This window comes from Corvus moneduloides, chromosome 11, assembly GCF_009650955.1.
Source record: "Corvus moneduloides isolate bCorMon1 chromosome 11, bCorMon1.pri, whole genome shotgun sequence".
Lineage (NCBI taxonomy): Eukaryota > Metazoa > Chordata > Aves > Passeriformes > Corvidae > Corvus > Corvus moneduloides.
The window spans coordinates 8306433-8324023 of record NC_045486.1 but is presented as its reverse complement, the minus strand read 5'-3'; the positions used below and the strand labels follow the sequence as shown (position 1 = coordinate 8324023).

The window sequence follows — 17591 nt, the reverse complement described above, 5'->3', positions numbered from 1 at the left end:
GTGTTCAAAGTGTTTTCCATGCCTTTTCACTTTGAAAGGTGGTTTTTATTAAAAATAGTATTTCATAAACACATAATTACAAAAAAGTGAGCATTAATGAGGAATAGGTCCCCAGTAATCAACTCTTAATGATTTCTTATTCATCTTAATTAATTTTAATTTATAATTTGTCTTTATTATTGAGGTCAGTGACTTTAGGAGGATGCCACCCTTAAGAGATCTTCAGCAGGTATTTTGATGTCCTAGAATGAAACCTACTGCGTAGCCTTTATAGTATTTATGGAGATATGATCTCCACAGAAGGCAGACACCTTCTCAGTACTAGGGTTTTTAATGACTTTTTTTTTAATCATAAATTAGTTGATACTAATCTTATACAAATAAAACTGTTCTTCTATTTCTGGCAATTTTTTATACAGCAAGTAAATGCAATCAGTCAGAAAGATTAGTTATTCCAATTGAAATACAATGGCTGCAGTTGCATTCTTACTTTAAATAGTTATGCAAGGAAAGCCAGTATACTGCAGAATTAAAGGCTCGGACAATGTAAATGTGTATAATTCAACTGCATTAAATCTAAAATGGTTTGAAGAAAACTGGGCACCACCCTGTTTTACATGTGGAATTACTCTTAGAGCGTAGTATTTGCTTGACTTAGAGCAGGAGCTGGCTATGTCTGTCTGCTCAGACATTTCAAATTCAGTCTATGCCAAAATTTGAGCAGCATGTGAAGTTTCTGGCCCTTTTAAGTATGTGCATTTTGGCATGGATGCTCAATCTGTAGGTTTATATAGTTTTGTCTAAGCTTTTCTCTAGAGGTGGACACTTGATCTTAGTGGAATTGATGGGAGTTTTTAATAACCTCTGCTGGGGCAGAATTTTGCCCAACGGTGTGCTGTTCATCCTTGCAGTATTCTATATGATCAGCCACTCTTGTAGAGACAGAATATCACACTCCACATGGTTATTCCTGCTGCCATAGCTCTGCAGCCTTCACTCTGATAAGTATTTTAGCTTATGCAATGGCTGTTAGACTCCATTTTATGTGAAATGCATCCTAAGTATTGATGTTAGGTATTCCAGCTGCTTGCAGAATTTTTCCATCCCTCTTTGGAAAAAGTAAAAAACCCATGAAACTTCACTAAATGTGGTTAACAATAAATAAATATCTTTTAAAAATCCTGTGATTGCATTCAATGTTCTTTCCAGGAATGGAGAGTAAGAGAGTGAAAGATGAAATAGCATCCCAGGATTGAGTGTTGCTGGGACCAGAAAGGTGCTTGTTTGCTGTGGATATGGGAAAGCATTTTTCAGATATGTTATTTTTCAGTGAGGTAAGAGGTCAAATCCAGTCCTGTTACAATCCTACTGGCAGATATTTTGGAAAGACTTTTTTGCAGAAAATGAGAACTCCAAGGACACACTGTTGAGGGTGGATTCTCAAGGACTAATGTCCCTAACCATGTCACTGGTTTAATGATCATCATAAGCCAAGTTAGGTTTGTGCTGCCTTCAGAAAGAGAAGTTTCCCTGCCACTTCGCTATTCTTCATCCCAATGAGTAGGATCAATCCATCTACCCCAACAACAATTAATCCTTCCCCTTCCCCACAAATCAATTTTCTTATCATCAGCCAGATCAGCAGGTGAATTCAGGTCACTGCTCAGCTCCCCAAGCAGGGAGAGGGCAGTGGGAGGATCCCTTAGTTCTTTGGCTGAAGACAGCTGTGAAGAACATGCTGAGAATTGATGGAGGTGCTCCTGGGATGCAGGGATGGCACAGAGCAGTGAGTGCCTGCTGTGGGAGCAGATGGGCCAAGGCACGTGACAGCCATGGCACATGAGTCCAGGTGGCTTAGTAAATGAGAGACTGAAGTGCAGGGACTCACAAACCATCCAAGTAAGTTTTCACATTAAGGCATAAGATGCAGGGAGTATATTGGATTTAGAAGGCTGGGTAAGGTAATAGCAGAAAAACAGAAAGCATTTATAGACAGAATGAAAGACATGGAGAATTTTCTTACCAAGATTATTTCATGTGTCAAACATCTGGTCTTCAGAAACACCAAAACTCCAAGCTAACTAAAGGTAATATGAGGAAGCACTTTGGTTTTGACCTTCTGCATTAATTCCTGACCCAAACCCATCTATTCCAATACAATGCCACTAAACTATCTGGTGAGTTCTCAGACTATAAATGAATCAAAATGAATCTGAGACCCTATTATGTGGAAATGTCATTTCTGATAGGATATCCAATTTTTCTTTTGAAATTGGCCCCTATTGCTTTAACATTACAAAGGCAGCTTATTAAGTGGGAGCTATGGGAAAATCCTTCCTGGTAGGATTACTAATTATCCGAACTTAAAATGTAACCCTGTTCGAACTGTATTGCTTCTGTACGCTTTGGGCTTCTTTTGAAGGTGTCTGTCTTATGAAGGAATATATTAAGTATTCTGCACTGGCAATTGCCATTTCTTTAAAAAGGAGATGTTAGTAAAGATTTTCCTATACAGTCATTTTTTTAAACAAACATGATTTTCTTCTTGGTATTGTCTCTTTGTGGCAGGAAATGAGCTTCCTTGTGCTTCCCTTTGGGTTTATTTGATACTCCTCTCCGGTGCTTGGCTTGGGCCAGCAAGTCAAGATGGGAACTCCACCAATATATGTTAAATATTTAGCACAGAAATTAAACATAATGCCCCACGTGTCAGCTTCAGTACTATCTGATTATAAAAAATATTACTAAAATATTGTCCATCTGAATATACTTCTTTCTCTGTGTAACACAAAGAGTTTGTACATTATTATGGTGCCAGATTCAGCTTATATTTCATAGTGAAGTAAATCCAGAATCACTTTATTGACACTGATAAAACAGATGGCTAAACCCAAACTAGACAGAAATGTAATTACGTCCACAGTGTTAGAGGTGAAGGTATGTTATTAAAACATTTCCCTCTTCTCTTTGAATAATGTGTAGGTCTTGCAAAATGTGAGGATCACACTGACAATATCAAATGTCACTCCAGCTTCTTGATTGGTGCAAAAGCGAATATGGACAGAACGATGGAGAGCTGCTAATTAGCCATTATAGGATTCTATTAATCTCTTCAATCGACCAAATGAATTACAGTCATTGAAGTCTATTTGCTTTAAGATGGAAAAAAGGCCTAGTCAGCCTTTGGGCTGATGATAGCTAAAGGAAAAGCAGATTCTGTGCATCTAGCTACATCTGTTGGTTTTCCTGGAGAAGGTCACAGCCATCTCCAGATAATGTCAGCTCAGACCATTCCCAAGTGCTGAGACCATTCTACCAGAGGCCTGGCAAGCTGCCCATGGCTAAGCATGCCTGTGTCCAGCTAAAGTGATTTGTGTTCCTGAGCAGGAGTTTGGAATTGGAGGTCATGAATAGAAGAATACCAGCCCAGATTACTTCAGCATTCTCCTGTTTCACTGGTTAATGTGATAGGCTCTATCTCCTGTCCTGCTGCTTTCCTGTGGCCATCAGCTGGGGCAAGGTGGGTGTGCAGGGAGGACGAGCCACGTCCTATCACACTGTTGGTTGCCCATCCCCTCAGGGCTGTGCCTGTACCATCACAGGCCATGTTGGACCATGTTATCCCACCAGTTTGAAAGCTGGAAACCTTAAACTGTTTTTGAGTTTCTAATGTTCATGGTTCTGATTTTAATCTTTCTAATGTGTAACAATTATAGCTGCTCCAATGCAGTTTTCCTGAGTTGATGGGCAACTTCATTTCCCTCTCACCCAGTGAGCTCATATGTCAAAAATACTTCCTATTTAATTATTTAATGTGTAATTGTTACCCATGCTATCAAATAGAGTAAGAAACTGCACTGGGTTAAGGCTTCTGGAGGGAGTTAGAATGAAAATGCAGAAGAGGAAAAAGGGAGGAGAAACATTAAAGGACAGTTAACAAGAGAGAAGTGAAGTAGCAGTGGCTATAAAGGTGGAGACTTATTGCCACCATGCAGTGATGATGATAAAAAGAAAACTAACCCTGCTTTGGCATGGATTTCTGGTGCAGACCCTTCCTTGAAGTTGGTGGGAATTCAATGGACTGGAGAGCAGATTATCTCTAATGTATTTTTTGCTTCAGATCGCAATTAAAGTTAAATTCTGCCTTCTACAAAATTAGCTTGGACACACTGGTCTGCTGCAGCCAATCTTGGTTGGTCTCAGTTGAGCTAAAACTATGCAAGGAAAAAACCCAAATGATAACTATGGGACTTTTCTTGTGAGATTATATGCAATTGCTATCATAGCACAAGCTATTTTCAAGGAAATCTAGGATGTGTGGGTTATTTTTCAGAAGAGGAAATACTGTTTTACAGATTCTTGCTGTTCCTATATATCATTCCATTTAAATGTCTTGGTTGTGAAAATATTGATACAAATGTTGTTACGAAATGATGATATTCCCAATACTATATAGAATAAATGTTATCACTTAAATATTTTTAAATGCCAGCATTTCTGCAGGCTGCAACTTTTTGCTAAGAAGAGCATTCAGAAGTTAAATGTTTTGAATTCTGTATTATTCAGTAAATGAGCATGTGGTTAATTAAAGTAGCATTACTACACTGTGAGGTGACCAGATTGCAAACATATCTTTAATAATTGGTCCTTGTAAATAAAATAGAAAAGAGCTGACTGAGATCTGAAAATGTCAATAGATGCAAAAAGCCACCTTAGAGCGATCCATTATAAAATAAAAGGAGAGAAGTAATGACATGGTCAATATTAACTGCCATCAGCTGGAAAGAAATCAGATTGTCAGGGATCTATAAAATTCTTGCCAAAGTAGAACCTCATTTACACATACAGATCTTCATACCCTTTGCTAAGAAAAGCATATGTGACAGCTTAGAGGTTTTAGCTGCCAAAGATCTTTCACTCTGAATACAGTAAATGTCACATCTATTTATTTATCGTTAAATTTTGCTAAGTATCTGTAGAAATATTTGGATTTTTTCTATCATAATGTAGATGTTTAAAAGGAAAAGAATCCAGATCATAATGCAGCTGTAGCACCAAACCATATGGCTGCTAAATGGGAGCAAAAATACACCACTGAATTACTAGGAGTAAACATAACCTAGATACTATCTTTAGAAGAATATTAAATGGATTATATAAATACAGGGTATTGCCATAAAATCATGCAATCAGACAATAGTAGCCATCAGGCAATCGATTATTTCACATGCTGTAAGTAATCACAGTTGTACAGCAATTTGCATTTTCTAAATGCCAGACTGAAAATATTAACCAGTGAATCTTGGCAAGCGCAGTTTTTCTACCAACTGCAGTGGTGGTTATAACAATATCCAGGCCATTTTCAAGAGCCAAAGAGAGGAATAAGGCAGCCATCCTACACCCCAGCTTTATAAGAATCTGCCTGGAGTCCCAAGTGCTCAAAACAGTCTTGTTTGTCTTCAGTTAGAGTCTTCAACTTTTTTCTTGTGAGAAGACATCTAAGGGTGATTTACTGGTATATTGGGCAGCGTTTGCACTGTGGTGTGCAAGAGCAAATGGTCCAGTGGAATACACAGTCAATGTTATGAATAATGTCTGGTATGAGAGAGAACTCAAATTAGTGTGGCTGTTGTGTTTGCCTGCTCTTTTGCTCAGAAGCAGTTTCATAAGTCCATTTGGATTCTACATCATTGTGTGAAAGGGAAAAAGTTAATAACATTAATAAGAAAGGCCTGTGTGTCTGCTCAGTCTGGTAAAACTTACTGGGAGTAATTCTCAACTGTATTTTCACATTTGGGGTCTCTTCTGTTCTTTTTATACAATGTGGAAGGAGAGGAGGTTTCTTCATCCCATCCACAGCCATCTTCAAACTGAGCAAGAGCTAATGATCCTTGAGCTTAAGTTGGACTTTGTAAATCAGCATCCCAGGGAACAGGCTCTCAGTATTTATAACTGTAGTGCTTAGAATTGGAAATACAATTAAATGTTTACCTCAAAACTGGCCTCAAAAAGATTTCTTATTACTGCATATTGAACTAGTTCTGCCCCTGGGAACTCAGATCTAAATGATATCAAGTGAAGACTTCCTCTCCTGAAGTTTTATGTATGAAACAAAGAGCAACTCTGAATATCTTTTTTCTTTTTTTCCCTACAGATGATATGGAAGCAATTCCAGTCAAGCAGTTTGTTAAACACATCAGTGAGCTGTATTCTAATAACCAGCATGGGTTCTCGGAAGACTTTGAGGTACAATTTAATGACCCACCAATAAAATGTTGCTTTCCTAAAGCGAATTGTGTATTAATAATTGGGGACTGTGTGACATCTGTGTGTCATGTCAGGTAAATGCAGTGCTCAAATATATCAGAAGAAACAGGATGATACCAATTTGCTACCAGCTATGAGCAATGTGGGACTGGACACATACAGGTGCCTTTTAACCACCACAGATTTGGTGTCTTTAAGGAGGAACCCTCCTAGGTTTTTATTAAATAGGAAAAGCTGCCTGCAAGCCCCCAGGAACAACATGAAGATACAAACAGTCATTTTTAACTCCAGGGTTTTCTTACAATTATTTTGCTCTTCTTGGTCCAGAGTTTGCTCCTCTTAGTCATCAGAAAAGCCACATACACCCTGAGTAGTCCAAAAGTAGCAAAATAGTGCTTGCAGTGAGTAAAAGTAGTAGAATTTGGTCTTTGATGAAAACCCAAACTGTGGGTCAGTTCCTTGAGTCCTTGTTCATGCTCTGTTCAGACAGGAGAGATTGCTATTGAAGTCATTGATTTTTTTGTTCCAGTAAAACCAAGGAGAAGGGATTTGGGATTTAGCTGGTGGTATTTACCTAATGACTATTTTTAAATTTGCGTCCTGTTAGCTGTGTAGAACAGATTCTGACCTATAAATGTGCTGTCATTTGGAGATAATTCCAATGGAGTGAAAGCAGTTTTCTACCTCTGGGTTACCAAACTCCTATTATGCAAGGATGGTAAACATCATGCAGCATAAGACAGCAGAGACAGGCTTTTCCTTCACTCAGTCTAATCACACTCACTGCTGATCTTTGGAAGTGCTGAGAAACAGGAGAAGCCCCAGGAAATCACATGGAGTTGCACTACTGGCTTCCCTGTGAGCAAAAGGAAGTGTGTTTGCCTGCTGCCTGTGAATCAGAGCAGCAGCTCTGCTTATAAACAAGGCACTGAACCAGAATAGGTGGCCTTATATCTACAGCTTCTTTGCTTACTGCACTGTAAAGACAAGATTGTATGCAGGAATTGTTTTTAATGGGATCATTTAAAACATTTATTGTTGCTGTTTGGTTACTGTCTATAAAGAGTGTCTGCTATGTCTGATGCCCAAAAAGCATTGTGTAAGTTAGAAGCATTTTGTATTCATGAGGAAGGCAAATGTATAAGGTGTTAGAGTGATTTAGTTCAATTGACTGCTGGCTGGATGGCTGAGCAGGAATATTGAGGCATTTAACAATGTTGATGGTATTCAGGACAAACATTTATTCTCCAGAGAGTAGAATTTGATCAGGATGATCAAACGCGACTTGCTCATCTCAATTATTTATGGATTGCGACCCCAGTGCTATTCATCACAGCTGGGTTTTACACTACTTAATTATTCAAAATAATCAACAACACATCTGTAAACTTGGTCTGGCTTTGAGCAGGCTTTGCTTCAGCTGCCACAAAATCACTGCTATTAACAAATATTGGATACCTTCCGTCTGTGTTTTAGCAAAGAAAAACACTTATTTTTTCCCTTCCTCCTGGAGTTCCCTGCTGTGAGTGCTGTGCTGTGGCAGCCCGTTGGAGAGAGCTTTGGCCATTTAGTCCCTTTCTGGGGAGCGCAGGGTCCCCTCCAAAGAGACATTAAACTCCTCCAATTGCACTGTGTGCACCAAATTCTATTCCCTGCTGGCTTAAAACTCGGCGTGTCTGCTTTGAAGTTGGGATAGGTACTCCAGATGTGTTTCTCCATAGGTGAGGTCTCAGCTTCCTAACTGTAAATGAAATCTCCTGCTGGAGTAAGGAGTAGGAATAGGGAAAAGGCGATCTCTGTCTGGGATAAACCACCTGGCTCCCCTTCATTGCTGGTGTTCTGCCCTGCTGAGGCCTCGTGGTCCTGATTTGAAACCCAGGATTTTTCATAGAGCCTGTAGGTAAAATGTTTCTCAAGTGCTCAAACTGACTCAGAGGTCAGAAGCCCAGTTTGGAGAATGGCTGAGGGATAGTGGAACCTGAGGTTACATTTATAGGGTAGCTCTTGGAGTGGCTGCAGTGCAACTTCTCACATCCAGTCAGATCCAGCCATGATCCATGTGCTGGAGTTGCATCTGCCAGCTATGGGGAAGACTTAACTGATATTTTATGGAGAAACAATAAGATTCCAGCTAAAACAGAAAATCCACTGTTACAGGGCTACTAGCCTGTGGGTGAAAAGTACCCCAGCCATATTGTGCCTTCATGCCTGTGGAACTTCTGAAAAGAGGTAATAGATTCTGCAGTCATACAAAACAATATGGCTTTTTACATCTGTCTAAAAGGGGAAGAAAAGAGGATGGCAAGGAGATACTGAAATAATGTGATCAATACTGCAGAATAAATAAATCTTCCCAAAGGTAGCGAGTGCATGAGATTTTGTTAAAAGAAAAAAGGATCAAAAATCTCTTCAGAAATTTCTGTGGCAGGACGTTTAAGGTGGAAGCTGCAAAAGGAAAGACTAAGCTAGGCACACACATACATTGCCCGATGTGGAACGTGAGCATCCTCCATTTGTTTGTTGCTAGATTTTGATGTCTCTTCCTCTGTTTTTGGCAGCATGTTTAGGGCTGTGTTGAGTTGGTTTTTACAGATAGTAAATTGTGTGAATACTCCGTCCTCTTAAATTGAGCTGTAATTACAGCTAAATAGTTTGTGAATGTTCTTAGGAAGCATTTTGTGTGCAGAGGAAAGAAGGACTTTGAACTCACAAGTCTTCCCTTGGAAAGTACATCTAAAATGAATCCTTATTCCCTTTGGGTAATCATAGTGCAAGTAGCCAGCTTTATTGTCTGATGATAGCTGGGCTTTCTTGTATATACAGAATTTTAAAGATTTCCCTTGAGTCCCGTGAATTTTCAATTTTTGATATAAATCAGAAATACAGGACCCAATGAAATACTGAACAACAAACAGCTTTTTAAAATAAAGATCCTCACTAGTGCTGGTCTCTGATATAACTCTTTGTATTCAACCTTGGAGTTTGTTCAGTACTAGATTAAAAAAAGTTCAGGGAAGGTTTTTGGCTTGCTCTCAGGTAGCTCCAGCACTGTTTTGCTATGGTGTACAGGATGAGGTACCACACTTTTACAGGGGTACTGGGGCAGGGTTTGAGGGCAGGACTGAACAGAGATTGAAAGGCTTCCTGAGCCAGAGATTGTATCTATTCCTTGTCTACCCAGAGATTTTCTTGGCATCATTACGTTTAACAGTCTTTGACAGACCTTTCTTCCATAAATTTCTAATTGTTTCTTGAACCCTCTTAGGCTTCTGGTGTCCAAAGCATCCCATGGCAATGAATTCTACAATTTGTTCCACAAGAACAGACTTCCTTTTGCTTTTAATTCATGTTGAATAACTTCTCTTCGTGCCTCCTAGTTTTTGCATTACAAAGTGCATCCCTGTTTACTTAAAATGCCTCATATGATTCTGTCTGCAATTATATTCCCCCTTAATAATCCACTTTAAAATCTGAAGAAGTCTAAATTATTTACTTTGATTTTTTGGAGGAAGCCACTCCAGATTTACATTGATTTGTTCCCTCTGTACCTTTTTTCTTCCTTTACCATAACTTTGTCAAGATGGGAAGGCCACAGCTGTGCACAGTATATGACAGGTGGTTTTACTGCAGAGTTCAGTGACGTTTTCAGTTTTCTATTACTTTCCTCCCTCCTAACATAGTAGTTGGTTTTTAACAACTACTGGGCACTCAGCTGACACCTCCAGAAAATGATTGGCTGTGACCCCAAGGTCTCATCACTGAATGGCAATAGCAAATTGGGAGCCTGTCACTTGTTTTTCCCCAAGTACATCACTTTGTATTTATCAACATTGAATTTAATTTGCCATTTTGTCACTCGGCCACTCAGTGCTGCAAGATTGTTCAGCTTCCCTTCACAAATAGCTTTTGTTCTAATTATCCTGAATAACTTCGTATTGTAAACACACTTTGTCTCCTCTGCAGTCCATTTATGAATAGGTTAGGTCCCTGTAAGGTCCCACCAGTGAAAGCTGAACACTGGCAATTCCTGGGCAGGTGAGTCCCACCTCTAACCTGGTAGTGCACAAGGTGAGTTTTCCTTAAGCTCCAAAACCAGAACAGGTTTTTTAGTAGTATTTTCTGAGAGGCCTGGTCACACATTCTGGAAATTGATATGCTGCTCTCTTCTAGGCAGCCTGCAGACTTCTTCAGGGACCTCTCCCCAGTGTGTTCAAGGCATTCACTAGCTCTGCTCTATTGCAGAGTCTCGCAGTTTGCCCCACAGAGAAGTCAGATGTAGTGGGCTGCAGTGCCTAAAACCCCTTCTGGATCTCATTTTCAAAACTGATGTCACATTTGTCATCCTCTATTCCCCGACAGCCTGACTATATAGGACATGTGCCCTCCAAATTCCTGTATCAGAAAGTGTGAAGTGCCACCTCCCACAGTAGAGCTTTTCACTCCCTCCCCCTGTCCGGTTACTGGAATAACGGAGTAAATTTGTTTGAGCAATTATGTCCTTTTGCTCTAGAAAGGAACACTAAGCCAAGAAATCACCTTCCATCCCCAAAGCTAACTGTGAATTTTTACAGTTTAATGCAGCATTTGGATTTTAGAGATCAGAGAGTTTTATTTCCCTCCTCCTTAATTCTGGAGTGGGCTGGTCAGTGCTGCTGGGGGAGTGATTAGAGAGGAGGAAAGCAGTCTCTGCAGACCTCTGCTGCCTGTGGCCGTGTGAGCGTCATGATTCATTGCCAATTTGGAGTCTGAACAGATTCGCTGAACTTGGAGGCAGGCTGTCCAGCTCCCTCGTCACATAAATTGAAAATATCTTTATACTCCAGTGGCACCTTCTTCTAAATGTCCTGAAATGTAAGAAAATAACATAAATCTGTATTTCCAGCAATGTGGCAGGGATTTGCTAATGTTATTCTCACGGTTGCTGCTGCTCAGGGCAGGGGTCACTGACTCTTTTTAAGCAGGGACCTCAGAACGTTATTCTCTAGCAAAGGGTTGCATTGAAGACAGGTAATGCTGCACTTTGCACACTTCTTGAGACACTAAAAATTCAGTGTAGTTACACTGACATCCCTTACGGATTAGACACAGCTCACACCAGACACATGCTTATAGCTCCATCTACACCAAGGAATTTGGCAGTAGAAGGATGCCGTTTCAAAAGCATGCTGCTGGCAGGCAATACTGCATTAGGAATGTTTCATAACCCTGGCCCAAAATTGCCTTAATTAGAGGTATTCTCAGCCTGTGTATTGCTGTACTGAAACCAGAGGGAAGCAGCACGGTGTAGCTGGAGGAGGAAGGATTGCTGCAGAATAGGGCCTTCCTGGAGTTCTCAATTCTTACCGCACTGCTTCACCTACCATGAGAAACTGGCATTGTGAATTAAGAGATGAAGAGAAGCAGTAAAAGAAGTTCCAATATCTGGGGTTTCTGTTACTAACCACAGTACCACACCCATTCCCGAGGTTTCTTCCTGGAAGCGCCACTTGGACGAGCCATTGGCTGGGCAATGCAAGGTCTTGGTCAGACTCTGTCACTTCCGCCCCACCATCCTTTCCTCTCTCATGCATTTGCAGGAGTTTTTAGCTATCTATTGATTTTATTTCTGTGTTGAGTCCTTTTGTTTTCTTTATTTTCACCTCTTTCTAGGCTGTCCCCAACTCACCCCTTTCTCGAGTGCTGTTGGAGAGTTTATACCAGTGCTAAATTATTACAGAAATCTACACTGTTCTTGGAGATGTCTTCAAATACTATCTGCAGTCTCTGTTGGTATGCTGTCTTCATGTTTGCTGTGATAAAACAAACAGCAAGAGCACTACCACAGAATTCTTGTAATTTGGGATTAAAATAATAGATCAAAACTGATATTGGGGGTGGATGCACTACCTGCTTCCATGCTGAAAAATATCAACGTTAATACCAAAACATTGCTATGGATCTTCTCAGGTTTAGTCACTCAGATTAGGATCTTTTCTTTGTTGTGACTCCTCCTCATTGCTATTCATAGGCTTTCACAGATCAGCCCCTGCCAGGACATCAGCCTGAAGTAATGGGAAACAACAGCAGCAGCGCTTTGTAAGGCCAAACCAAGAGACAAAGTTGCTGCTCAGCCACTGTAGCAAAAATTCCTGCTCAGAACCTTACACTGCCAGCAAGACCCTGGAGCAGTTTGATTTTACACTTAAATGGAAATTCTTTGAAGTTTAGAAGAAACTAATCCATAACTTGTTTCAGAAAGGCAATTAAAATGGGTTGTTAAACCTGGGTGTATCATATTCCAATTAGCATTAGCATGGACAATATAATTAAAAGGTAAATTAGCCATAATAGCATAGACTAGAGCACTTCTTACAGTAACTAAGAGTCAATTGAAACCATGTACTTTGGTTTCTTGGGTTGTCAAGGATAAGTTGAAAGGACAGAGTAAAGCCTGTATCCATTCATCCTGGGACAGTAATGTGTTCTGGGAAGTTAAACATGAGGAGTAGCAGTGTGCAAGCCAGCCGCCATTAAAATCCATGGAGGAGACTAAGCAGGATTAAGGAAAGCCAAAGGAAATATTCTAGAGCTGAAAAGTTTATGAATAAATTATGAACGTGGCAATATGAACACTATATGTCCTACTCCAAGGTGCCAGTAGCAGTTTTGTGCCTGCTGGAAGAGGACTTTGTTTAGGCTGAGCTGCAGTGAGCAGACCTGCCTGCAAACGTAGGTTGTAATAATAATGCAGTCATGGTGATGTTTTAAGTGCAACTGAAGGACTTGGTAGCCAGTAAGGTTTAGAAATCCCAGAGTATTCATTGCATAAGCAACAGAAAATGATGGGAAAGTAAATATGTGATATACATAAATGTGGGAAAGCACCATAATTAAGATGGGGACTTTTGGGGACTTTCTCCAGGGTGTTATTTATTAACACTGGGGTGTCCTCTTCTGCCAAGGGGTAAGTTGTACTCTGAACAGAGGCACAGATAACAGACTGCAACTTGTCTTGTCTCCTTACAGCATTTTTTGCATTGACGAGAGGCAGCCACCTCTGCTTTAATAAGAGAGGAATGTTTACTTATGCCTTACTGGCTGGTGGGGGGAGCCCGTGGTTTAGTAATCTGCTGTTAGAATTTGGAGAGTTGAGCCTCGGAGGGTAGGAGAGCATGGATACCCACCCTCTGCTCTCAACCCCATCTGTCCATGCAGCACAGCCAAACCCAGGCCAGCGTGGAGCTGGAGGATGTCCTCAGTCCCCTTCTTGTTGACACCTTCAATGTCCCAAAGTCTCAGCTGTGTCCTGGACTGGACAGGGGAGGGCTGAAGACTTTAAAAAGACAAAAATAGCTCAAGCGTATTGGCAAGGGGGAAGCTATTCTGTAACAGTCTCCTTTTGCTGTGCTTTTGCATTGTGCAGGCATAGGAAGCCACCATTACAACATCTTTCTGGAGTATTAAAAACCATTTAGAATGTTATGTGGTAAGAAAAGCCATTTTCAGATCATGAGCTGTTACAACGTCAGACCTCCTTTTCCATTGCTGTGTTTTTCACCATCTTACCTTAATCTTCCTCTTCTATTAACTTTATATTGGCCAGCTGGGAACATGTACAGTCAAGGAAACAGTCACCATCAACATAAAAAGGTTAATTAAAATGATTAACCTCACCAACAATTCCCTTATGGAAAAAAATCCTATAGAATGTAATAGAAAATGATACATTTACTATGTAGTATTTAAACTGTCAGAGAAAATTCCTTAGCAGGGAGGTAATTCCCTATTAAATTCTATAACTTCTCAGAGTATTCTCCACAGAACTTTATTGGATTAATCTGTATTAAATTCTACTGCATTTGGCATAAATTTTTCAATGCCAGTAACTTCTAAAAAGAATTTTATAGTGATACAGGGATGTAGGGTTTGATGTGAGGCTTTTCAGAAAGGGCAGGGTATTTTTTAGGAGTGACCTGTAACGGTACAGCAGTGATGTTGTATTATTTCTAAATGCAAAAATAGGTAAAACAGAATTACATTAAATCAACCTAACATGTAAATATCGCTGCTTTTCCAAATATGACTTAGGCTGAACTGATCCTGCCCATTGTGTAATCTGGAATCCCTTGCTTGCTGGAGCTGACAGGCAGAATTAGGGGAAGAGCACAGTTTAATATGGGGGTTTTTATATGGTAGAAGTGGAACTATGAGAATTCTGTTAGGGCCAGCTGAGAGTTTTGCTTGATTCATCTTTGTCTTTGCTCAGCTCATCTCCTTGAGCACAGTATGTTTCTCCCTATGGAGGGTTGGGAAGAGAGAGAGAAGCAATTGTTACTTGAGAGCATCACATGGATATAAAAGCTATAAAACGTACAAGGTTTTAGTATACTTTGCAGTTTCAAAATGTAAATGCTGGGGAAGATACCAAAATTGCTATGCAAGTCCTTTGTGAAAAATCTGCATAATGCTGAACTCCTACATCTGCTGTTTGTATAGCATTTCTTGTGATAATTTTTCCCTGTCACTTAGTTCGTGATCTTTGTAGCAGCTGTGAGCTCCTAATGACTTTCCCTCTTAGGTTCTATACTGTTATTTTTAAAGTCTGAAGTACAAAGTAATTTGGCATTTCCTCACATATCCTGGGGGAAATTGGATCTGTTTGGTGCAATTTCTAGGAGCCACAAAAGATTTTAATAAATACAATTTCTTCCACAACTTTGTAAACTCCAAATTTTAATTTTTTTTTTTTTCAAAAATATGTCTTTAAATGATGAATGTTTATGCTACTGATAAATGGGGTTCTCTTTTTCAGGAAGATTATAGTTAAACAGATACGAAAAAGGTGTATCTTGGAGATGAATAGAATCCTGAGTGATTCAGTTTGTAGGGCAGTCTCTGAAGGATGTAACTCTCTAGGGAAATGGCTGCTTCTCTTTAGGGTCAAAATAAAGACCCTCCATTGCCCCATTTCAATAGCTTTGTATTCTGTTGTTGAACAGAGTAAGGGGTAGATTAAGAATTTAAAAAATATGTATCTAACCTACAGCCCCAGTTAGATATCTGCATCTCTGGATTCATGAACACCCTGGGAAGCTTGGTGTCTCTCTGCTTTGTAAATAAATATATACATGGATGCAACCTTTTCTTTACTGTATCAGGGGCTGGTAATCAGTGTCCAAGCAGTGGTGTTTAAAGCCCTTGCTGTTCTCTTCAAAGATCTATTTTATTCTTATTTTACAAAAGGCATCTCTCTGCAAAGAACTAACGAAAGGTCGGTGACAAACTCAAATGTCAGAAACCCCATTTTGAGAGGGCACGTAAGTTGTCCAGCGGTCAAAAGTCTTCTGTTGAAATGGGTTTTGTTCTTAGTTTCTTACATTGCACTGGTCACTCTTGCATCTGAGGGACCCTATCTTAGCTCCCCAAGGAGGGACAGAGTGGGACATGGCAGGAGATGCAGTGCAGAAGGTGATGGACTGGTAGTCAAAGGGGACAGTTGGCTCTCACGGTGCTCATCTGTCCCCAAGCCTGTGGAGAGGTGTGTGACCATGCTCTGGGGACAGCTGACATGGCTCGGTGTACATCAGTTACAATACTGATACTTTGAACATGGTTTCCGTGAGCTGTTGCAGAAGGAGAGAAAGCTCAGGGTTTTTTTGGGCTGACAAATTTTCCATTTGAATAATCTTTCTGCCTAGGAAGTGCAGCGCTGTACGGCTGACATGAACATCACTGCGGAGCATTCCAACCATCCTGACAACAAGCACAAGAACAGATACATCAACATCCTGGCCTGTAAGTAAGCACTGGCCTAAGCACAATGAATCAACCCAAAAAGGCACTCTCTTCTTGCAGTGTGTTCGTGACTGGGACAGGCAGGTGGCCCCAGGTTACATTATTACATAGTATGTAATAAACATGTGAAAGTGTGGCTGGAAGATCCTTTCCCCATTAAAGGCAGTGAATGTTTTGACTTCTCCAGGGTCAGGATTTCACTCCAGCTTCTGTTTTGAAATGTTTCACAGTTTCACAGTCCAAGCATAGTTTTAGAAGTATAAGTTTGGTATGAAATTTTGTGGAGGAATAACTGATATAAATTGATGATCTGAGCTCTTCTGCCTTCTAAAGCCTGAAGAGTGGCCTAAGGGAAGTGCATGGTGGAGCAGAGTTTTACTGATGATTCCTGGGATTACCCTACAGTCCCAAAGGTGCTAAATCTTACAGAGTGTATCTGCTGTATTTCAAACTGCTTTAGCTATGTGTAGGATTTGGACAAAGAGTGATCTTTGTAGCACAGAGCAGGTTTTGCCTGTATCCCTTAGAGAACTGCAAATCTGGACTCTGGTCTAGAATGCAAATTATCTGGGATGGAAGTGCAGTAACTTTTTCCCTGTTGTTCTCTTATGTGGAATGGATGGCAGATGCAGCAGTCACTGTGGTTTAGGAATAGACATGGAGAGCCCATTGGTAAAAAGTTCACAGCGTTCATAAAAGTTGCAATAAATCTTGAATGCTTTTGATAGCACAGGAAGGAAATGCATGTCTCTAACAGATTTTCAGAAGTAATCAAGGTACTGGCTGAGGACCAGTTCCCGGACTTGTGAAAGACTTGCTGTGTGGCCTTGGGCAAAGGCATTCATTGAGCTTGTCCCAGCTGTGATTTTAGACATCGATGTCTGCTCCCTCTAGCTACAGAGATCTGACATTGAAGGAGAATTGAAGAAGGCACTTCAGTTCCCCAGATTATCATTGGAACCTCTCTCTCCATTGGTCCCCAGGAAGGCAAATTAAACCAGTCTTTATGCTTAAAGTTGGCTCACGTCTCATCTCTGCATGAGTTGGAAACACCACCCAGGCCAGTGCTTCTGCCTAGGAGGAGGACTGTGATTATTTTCTGCTTTAAGGCAGAGTCAAGCATTTGGGTGAAACAAAAAGAGGAGCTAAAGATCACAACCTGAAGTCTATCCTCATGGTGTGATGATAGCGGTGAAGGAGTGAGGACATTCACTCAGCTCCCAGAGCCAGCAGAGCTGTCTGAGCCCAGCACTGAGGGGAGGATAATGAGCTGAGCCAAGCAGAGGCAGTGTTACACAGCCCCGTGGGGTGCCCTGGCTCTTTGAATCTCACTACCCCGAGTGATATAGATGATCCTAGAAATTGTGCTCCTGAGGCTCCAGTGCCCTTTAAAAAGAGGCTGTCCCAGCATGAACCATGTACCTTAAGGGATGTGAAGGCTAACAACCTGCACATGAGCAGATGACCAAGGACAGATACTCCCACTTCTCTCTTTGACTCCAGTCCAAGGCCAATCTCTTCTGTGTATTAGTAAAGGCAGCCCTGATACC

The 17591-nt window shown here is 40.6% G+C and overlaps 1 protein-coding gene across 2 annotated transcripts in view; it reads left to right on the top strand.

Moving 5' to 3' along the window:
• Positions 1-17591, top strand: part of PTPRG (protein tyrosine phosphatase receptor type G) — a 402551-nt gene that overhangs the window by 365674 nt on the left and 19286 nt on the right. For both annotated transcript variants that reach the window (XM_032121374.1, XM_032121375.1), the window contains exons 15-16: positions 6155-6246; positions 15945-16041. In XM_032121374.1, the coding sequence (XP_031977265.1) occupies positions 6155-6246; positions 15945-16041 (189 nt within the window). The remainder of the gene's footprint in view (positions 1-6154; positions 6247-15944; positions 16042-17591) is intronic.